General features: G+C 33.3%; 1 protein-coding gene across 1 annotated transcript; it reads left to right on the forward strand.

Moving 5' to 3' along the window:
• Positions 1 to 5,475: 5,475 nt before the first annotated feature.
• LOC132642403 (lysine histidine transporter-like 8) lies at positions 5,476 to 6,511 on the forward strand. The gene is made up of 2 exons (XM_060359621.1): positions 5,476 to 5,791; positions 6,063 to 6,511. Exons 1-2 carry the CDS (start codon positions 5,584 to 5,586, stop codon positions 6,251 to 6,253), a joined length of 399 nt encoding a protein of 132 aa, XP_060215604.1. The 5' UTR covers positions 5,476 to 5,583; the 3' UTR covers positions 6,254 to 6,511.
• The last annotated feature ends 2,382 nt before the right edge of the window (positions 6,512 to 8,893 follow it).

Here is an 8,893-nt window from a genome sequence, read left to right on the forward strand (position 1 = left end):
GAAAATTACCTCATTCGGCACAACTCAACTTTTAATGGATTACTGAATTGTTTCTTTTCCAGTACTGTCTGTGGAGGTTAATTCATAGCAGCATGTAATCATATAACTTAGAAAGCAATCACTATTACATGGAGAGCAGGCATACTCATAAAATGTTTTCTCCTGATGTGATGCAAAAAAAAAAGTGTAATTTAATTGTGTGTTGTCAAGTGGCAATATCACTTCTGCAAAGAGGTGGTACAATTAAGCATAAAAGTTGCAAAGCAGAAAGAAGATAATACCACACCCCACATACCTTGTGTGTTTATTTGAAGTCTTTGTAGACTAACCTCCCTTTCCACAACTTCCTCTCGTTTTTCAATAACATATATTGCTAAAAATAAACGAATAGTAAATTAGAGCATACGAACACAAATTAGAGTATGCACAAGATTCACTCCAATCCTATATAGTGCATAAGAAATATTAAGAGGCATATATAAGAATTAATAATCAGCTTAATTGTGAGGAATGAATGCACATTAAATACAATTGTAAGTAGAGGTTACAAAAATGAAAAAACTGCTACACGATTCATTAGAAAAAAATGTTACGGAATATGAAATATCTGATTGCAAATGCTATTAAATATGGTGAGTGAGTCATTATTATGGGTGGAGGGATGAAACCTTTAACAATTTATTTAGTAAAATAGAGAAATGAGAGGAAAATGTCAAAAAATTGAGAAAGATAAATAAGAATGCTAGTCATAGAGAGGTGTCACATCACCTTGTCTATGCCTAGCTTTATATTATATATAGATTATAAAGAGATTTCCGTTTCCTCATTATACATTGTAGTTATATTACTACTATTTATTTATGAAGATGTTTAATTCTCAGGTATTATTATTTACAGACGTGATTAGTTGTTACCAACTTTTGGCATTCTTCAATTAAATAAACGGTGGATATTGTTTTTCTTTTAAGTTAATGTAGAGTAATAACTTTGCAGTTTTTTACATAGCACATTTAATATAATTAAGAGGCTTAAATGAGTGACTTTTAAAATAGCTCCACATCAATTATCATCTTTAATTTTACCACTACTCTCATTTCAACCTATTAAATCCAATAATTAAGATATAATTAGAGTTTTTTCATTTTAAAATTAGACAAACAGCCAAAAAAAAAAAAGATAAATAAGAATGGTGGTCATAGAGAGGTGTCACGTCACCTTGTCTAGCCTAACTTTCTATTATACTAGGTAATCTACCTGCGCTTCGCGCGGTCATGATTATGAATAATTCTATCCTAATATCTGAATATTAAAACTAACAAAAAGATAATTTATTTTATACGATTTAGAAACATTGAGGACATTGCAACAAAACTTAGAAGATTGGACACTATCTGTATCTCAAGAACCTCTTGATAGCAAAAGTCTTTCCACTTTGGATCAATTTTGTATACTACATTTTTTTTCCATTGTAACCTTTGTTCCTTGATATATTGCTTCTCAATTTTGAGTGATCTTAAAATCAAACCTTAATTAACATGAAAAGTATAAAATATTCAATACCATGACTCGCTTGTGTACTCTTTTTCTCAAGATCTTCATGTTGTAACTTGTAAGGTTTCCAAAAATCATCAACATAAAGATCAAGGGTTATAGTTTAAATAAGTTGGACTTGTTCATAAGCAGCACAAAAAATTTATGAACTAAAATTAAGTCAACAATCATCTTACTTGGAAATTGCCGAGCACTATGTTCTTCCAATAGAGTTGACCCTTCACTTCATCTTTGGAATCTTAGTATTAGTTCTCTAGCTAACGAATAATTCACTGAACAACCGTGATGTATTCGTTCAATTAATTTTTAAATCTCATCAATATATTCAACAAAGAAAAATACAGTTGAACATGTAAACACTACTAAAAAAACAGGTTTTCCCGACCTCAAAAAACCGACCTCAGTTGAGGTCGGAAAAAAAAACCGACCTCATGAGGTCGGTAAAGTCGTAATATTTATTTTTTAATTTTTTTAAAAATAAACCGACCTCATGAGGTCGGTAATATTGTACCAAAATTGAAAAAATAATATACCGACCTCACTAGGTCGGGAATTTATTTCATGATAAATATTATAACTTTATTTTAAATAAAAAATAAAATTATTAAATATACCGATCTCGTGAGGTCGGTATAATCACTCAACAAATTAAAATACACACACAGTTAAACTCGTTCCCATCTCTCCTCTCACTGTTCTCTCCCCCTCTCTCTCTAACCCTAACTCCGGCGACGTCACCACCACGGCTTGGCCGGTCACCCCACGCCGCCGCCGTCCCTACCCAGTTGAAAAAAGACTATTTCTTCCAGATCTCTCCCCCATTTTCTACGCTCTCAAACTTTCTTCACTTCATTTGAAACCATGTCTCACGCCCTTCTCTTCTTCCAATGCTCTCCACCTTCATTTTCCATCTTCTAGGTAAGCCCTAATTTCTCCTTTGATTCACTAATTTCCTTTCTCATTTTAATTCCCAAAGTTACTTCCCCTTTTTTGTTACTCTTACTAAAATGCTAAAGCCTGGCTGGAATTGACCCAGTCTTTCCCTTATTTCTTTTCCTTTTCTTTTCTCAGTGATTTAGGAGATCATTGTGCTGCTGCCTCTATTGACAGCTTTGACGATTAGTAGGCAGCCTCCTTAATCTTTTTGGTGTGTATTTTCCTATCTCAAAATGTGCTTTCTCTATTTTAATTGTTGAATTGATGCTTAATATAATTTGGAATTAGAAACACTGTAACTGTTATGTTGCTGTCTTTCGTCATGTAATTTGGAATTACAAACACCGTAATGCACTTGACAATCTTGACGGTGTAGTGGTACGTTTTATGATTTTTTCCCTTTTGTAGAATTTTACCTTACTAATCCTATTGAGGCAAACTAACATATCTGTGTACCATGTATACCACTGGTATATCTATGTATATCAATCTGTTGTTCATATGCAAACTACAACCTGCATATTCTGACCATGCCTTATTTAGAAATAATTAGAAATATTTTCTCCTTATGAAAGTATCTAATATTTACACTGGTACTGCATTTGGTATACAGTATAGTTTTCTAGCAAAAGGGTATCAATTGAAATCCCCTGCCTAACTTGTATCTGTCATTATTTGGCAATAAGAGATCTACTAATTACATAATGTTTCTTCATAACAAAATGTAGTGTTCTTTCGCACTATCATTTGATAATTTGAAAATGGAGTCAGTAGTGGAATAGTTGGTTATAGTAAGATGGGGCACTAGAAAATACTCTATTTCATGTACTGCAGCAATTTCGTTTAGATCATTGACAAATTCTGAATAAAAACCGCGTCCACAACTTTTTTTTTTTGCCTGTAAGTTTGCTAGGCTACAGCATAAGTATGAAATACCAAAAAGTGCATTTGTTTGCTTGATCAAGATATCTGATGATTCCAAAAGTGACATTCTAATAAGATTTGATGACTAATTCAGTCAGAAAGCTTAATCAGCAGGAGAACTAAGAAAAAACACCATCTTTGTATTCTTTAGCTTTGACCTTACTGTAGAAATTGTTTGGAATCACATTTTCAGCCCAAGAGACTGATGGTTAATTTGTGGTAGCTACACCAGTAAGAGTAGCTGATTATTTTTGTTATGTAGATGTTTGCACACTATTACTTTGGGTCTGTGTAGATAACTTGATTGTGCATTAGTCTAATTCATTTAAGTACATAAATTACATTTTTTTATCTTGATAAGGGAATTAGGCATTAGTTTAGTTGGATGTCTGAGTACATGTTGACTGCAAACACCTGAATGATGTCTATATTTTGCTTAAGAGTTTGAAACCTTTGTTGCACTTGGCCTGGTTTAGTTCAATTGATTATTATTGGGGTTTTATCATTTCACCTTAGATGAACTTAAGTTATGATTGTTTTAACAATCTTGGTACATGAGGTTAAATTTGGTTTAGACTTATTTGAATTAGCTTAGCTGTCCATCAGCTTCATGTTAAAATAACTATGGCATGTGATTAGTGTATTCTCCAAACTCATATTTATTTAGCTTGATATATGTCTGTGTGTACTGGTTTTTCTTATGGTCAATCCATCTGCTATGTTTACTTGAGTTTGAGGCTTCATATGCTGGTTTTGGTGAACTGGAGAGTCTGAGCCCATGTACCTACTCTATGTGCTTGGTTTTGGACCTAGTTAGCTAAATGTATGGTCTCTTTGTGTAGAATGCTGAAACTGAGTTTTCCTACATGGACACCCAACTATTATGATCATGTTTTTGTTTTGTAGTCCATTTGATTGTCAAAGTCTATCTCTGCTTGGTTTATTATTATTATTATTATTATTATTATTATTATTATTATTATTATTATTATTATTATTATTATTTAAAAAAACTAGTTGTAACTGGAGAGGGTGAAACAAGCAGAGATGTCATTGGATTTAGTTGAGTTCAAAGTACCTGCAATATACTTCCCAACTGTATTATATTGCTTTTTCATTGCTGCTGTAAACAACAATGTTGTGCTGCACTGCTGACCTGCAGTTGCACATCATTCAGCACATCATTTCCTCATTTAAAGATCTTTGTGCACACTGCAGTTGTTTCACTACCAGGTCTGAGCCACCAAGTTTGTTGTCCATGCCATGGCTAGAGGTGATTGCTAATCATCAGATGACTGCTGGAAACAGGCTGCTGGTGTGAGGAACTTTGCACATCACCAGGAGTTTAGATAAGGACCAATTTGAAGGCTGCAGTGAAGATCTGTTTTAGACTACTGGTGTGAGCAGGGTCCCAATTTTTGTTATCATCTTTTGAGAAATAAGACTGCTACACTATGTTGAAGGTACTCATTTGGTTTGTGCCTATACCTTTATTCCATCTTCCTTTTGCATTTCCATGTCATTTAAGAAAGATGGTCCCATGCTGCATCAAAGGATTTAAGTTCAGTACATTTACCAAAAATTATTTTTACTTTAAAAATCAACTACATGTACATATCTTAATAAATCTTGATACAATAATGTATAAAAGGAATTAATATAGTTTCGAGACCATTTAATATAAGAAAATTGATATTTTTGTAACATTCTTGGCACTGCAATTTAGTCAACAGTTGGTCCAGGAAATTTTAAGGCAGGTTTATTTTCTGTTGGCTATGTGAATTTACTTTTGGGATGGCCCAAATATGATTGCTTTAGATGATTTTGACCTATCATTTTGACTTTAAGATCTAATATCTCTAAATGCTACTGAAACTACCAAGTGGACTATTGTGCCCTTGTTATTGTATGTTCCATCTTCAGTGATAGGAGATATTGTAAATTTAATAACTAAATTTCCTTTTATGATATGATGTATACCTCTTAAATAACTGATCGTCCATTCTATGTCCTTAAATTTCCAATTTAATTAACCTTTCGCCAGCATTTACCTGTTACCAGATACTCTTAAATTTTAGTCTTCTGAAAGGAACATAGAGCGTTATCATGCTAACAGCTTAGTGAAACTCAAGCAGTGAGCTAGGAGTGTCATAGCCTACGTCTGTCAAATAAATGTCTTGCTTACAAAATTTTACCTATAATATTCTTGAGAGAATCGAAACAGTAATATTTCCTTCTGAATGCAGGAGCTGGGGAATAATTTCCTTAACTATAGCTTATTTCTGGCAACTCTATACTTTATGGATCCTTGTTCAGCTGCATGAAGCAGTTCCCGGGAAGAGATACAATAGATATGTGGAACTTGCACAAGCAGCTTTTGGTAAGAAAATCCAGTTATAAATTTTTTAGCTACCAACTATTCAAAGTTGCCTGTCCAATCTAATTATCTCGTTCTGTTATCTCTGCTCAATTTATATCCTATTTAAGCATCTCAAACCTCACTTATCAAATACGTCAAACTCCATGTCTTTCAATTCATAAAGTTAGATTTTACTAATTATAGAAAGGTGTCATTCTATTTGTGACCGACTAAAAACAAAAGAGTGTCACATAAATTGGGACGGAGGGAGTATTTTCACTTGCACTTTCAGGTGAAAGACTTGGGGTTTGGCTTGCTCTCTTCCCTACTGTTTGCCTATCTGCAGGGACTGCGACAACTTTGATTCTCGTAGGAGGTGAAACCATGAAGATGTTCTTTCAAATTGTTTGTGGTCCGCTCTGTTCATCGAATCCTTCAAGTCTTATCAGTCTAATGAGTTCTGTTGCAGACATTGTTTTATAGATAAATACAATTGCAGTGATCCATAAATTTGGTCACATTGTATTGACTGATATAGAAGAACTGTAATGTCTATGTCTTATTTCTCATTATTGTTGATAGCAAGTGCAACTGTGGCCTTATATTAGTTTCTGCGCAACTGTTGGAATCATTTCTTGTTATGGAAATATCTCTGAAAAGAAGAGAATATAATTCTTGTTTTATATGTGTTGTAATAGTAGCTTATTGTTTTATGTATTTATAGTAGTTTGGTGTATTGTTGGCAGCTATTGGGCTCGTTTTAGTTGAAAGTAAAATTATTTTCATCTTGACAGGGAGGCAGCTGAAGTAACAGCTAGGTGCTATAATTTTTTTTGCAGAATACCGACCTCATGAGGTCGGTTATGGGCAAAATTTACCCAGAAACTGCTAATTATGAGGTCGGTTTTCTGAAATTTTTTCCTAGAAATTGCAAATTACCGACCTCATGAGGTCGGTTTTCTGCAAAATTATCCAACATATGGCAAATTACCGACCTCATGAGGTCGGTTTTCTGCAAAATATTCCCAGAAATTGCAAATTACCGACCTCATGAGGTCGGTTTTCTGCAAAATTATCTAGAAATTGCAAATTACCGACCTCATGAGGTCGGTTTTATGCATAATATTCCCAGAAATTGCAAATTACCGACCTCATGAAGTCGATTTTATGCAAAATATATCATATATTCATATAAATTACCGACCTCAGGAGGTCGGTAAACTCATATTATTATATTATTAATATAATTTACCGACCTAATGAGGTCGGTATTTTATTTAATTAATACCCGGCTAAAAAAACTTTACCGACCTCACGAGGTCGGTTTTTTGTGACCTCATGAGGTCGGTAATAATTCCAACCCACTGTTTTCCGACCTGATTTTGAGGTCGGTTTTTGGCCAAAACCGACCTCATGAGGTCGGAAATAGCCATTTTTTGAGGTCGGTAAAACCTGTTTCTTTAGTAGTGAAAGTACTTAAAGCAGGTTAAATACATAATGAAAATAGAAAACAAAAGAATAATATTTTTAATTAAAAGGACAAAAATTCCATTTACTGTCATCTTTCAAAATGATAAGACTTAAGTGACCAGATGTACAAAAGTTCTTCACATCATTTTTTGTATCCACTCGACAGATGATTTGGTAAACCAAAGAGATTCCACTCACCTTTAATATTGCAACTTCCCTTTTCCTTTGCATCTAGTATTTTCTTGCAAGAGTGGGTTGCGTCATTGTTCAAAAGTCCTCTTTATTTGGACCTTTCTATACACTATCAAACGTATGACTTCACGAACATAGCTAAAACAGTATCACATTAAAAACAAATGCATTCATGAGAATAAATTATGGTGGAAAAAAGTAATTCTAAGCTAAGATCTAGTATCAAAAGAAATAATTGACTTGCTAAATCACCAAATAGAGGAGGGTAAAAAGATCCAGTGGAGAATATAGCCGAAGAGAGTAGCTCATTACGAGGACAATAAGATACAAAATATTATATGCCCCATCACCACTCAAATGTTGCTTGCAATATAAAATAGTAAGTAGTTGATCTCTTTATACATATTAGAAAGAGCTGACTCTACATTAATCTGCTTAGCATCATACTGTCCATATATTTTGCTGACACAAGTGCACTTGTAGCGGTTGTCACTTTGCCGTAAATGACAACAACGAAAAGACATCAAAAGTTAGTAAAGTAACTGATTTATGTGTCAGATTCCATTCTCCTCCTGTTGTTACATCAGGTTATGACTTGCAAACTTTATTATGATCTTCCCTCATTGGTTGTCCCTGGATTCCATTGTCAAGAAGTTATCTACGCCTCTTATACTAATTTCTCTGATAACCATTGCACGAACCTTTCACATTCTTAACGACATTGTTGACTCTTCTTTCCCATTCATCACAGTAGATATACAGTTTTATTTCAACTTTTTGGCAAGAAAGAGAAATAGAAATTTTCGAACAATATCATCATATAAACAGGGAATAGGTAAAGTGGAAAAGGCAGAAGGAGGATAAATGACGTAAAAGATCAAAAATATTTGCAGAGCATTGCATCATATGCGCATAAATTAATTAGAGCCACTAATATAACAATTGGACTAGACCTGTCAACCGGTTCCAACCGAAACCGGACCGGGAACCGGTTAGGAAACCGGCCGGTTCCGGTTCCAAAATCGGAACCGCCTAACCGGTTCCGGTTTAACCGATTCCGGTTAACCGGTTTTAAAGTCCAAACCGGAACCGGTCCGGTTTGGATTGGTTAAAATATATATATATTTTTTTTGTATTATATATATATATTATAGTATTTATTTGTATATTGTAGGTATATTTACATATGTTATACAACTTTATAATTAAAGTTTAAATATTTACTGACTAACAGCCTAACAACAAGTCAGCAATACAGAATAGTGTTTTTCGTACACATATATATGTATAACTTACATACTATACTCTATATACTTATATATATGTATAACTTAATATATATGTATAACTTAATATATATACTATATATACTTATATATATATGTATAACTTAATATATATACTATATATAGGTATAGCTTAATATCTATATATAGGTATAACTTAATATATATACTATAT

Source organism: Lycium barbarum, chromosome 5, assembly GCF_019175385.1.
Source record: "Lycium barbarum isolate Lr01 chromosome 5, ASM1917538v2, whole genome shotgun sequence".
In the NCBI taxonomy this organism is placed as follows: domain Eukaryota; kingdom Viridiplantae; phylum Streptophyta; class Magnoliopsida; order Solanales; family Solanaceae; genus Lycium; species Lycium barbarum.

Excerpts from the sequence above, each read along its gene's own strand:
- LOC132642403 (XM_060359621.1), top strand. The coding sequence starts at position 5,584 with ATGTCTTGCTTACAAAATTTTACCTATAATATTCTTGAGAGAATCGAA. Across the intron at positions 5,792-6,062 it reads ACTTGCACAAGCAGCTTTTG|GTGAAAGACTTGGGGTTTGG; the intron begins GTAAGAAAATCC and ends TTGCACTTTCAG.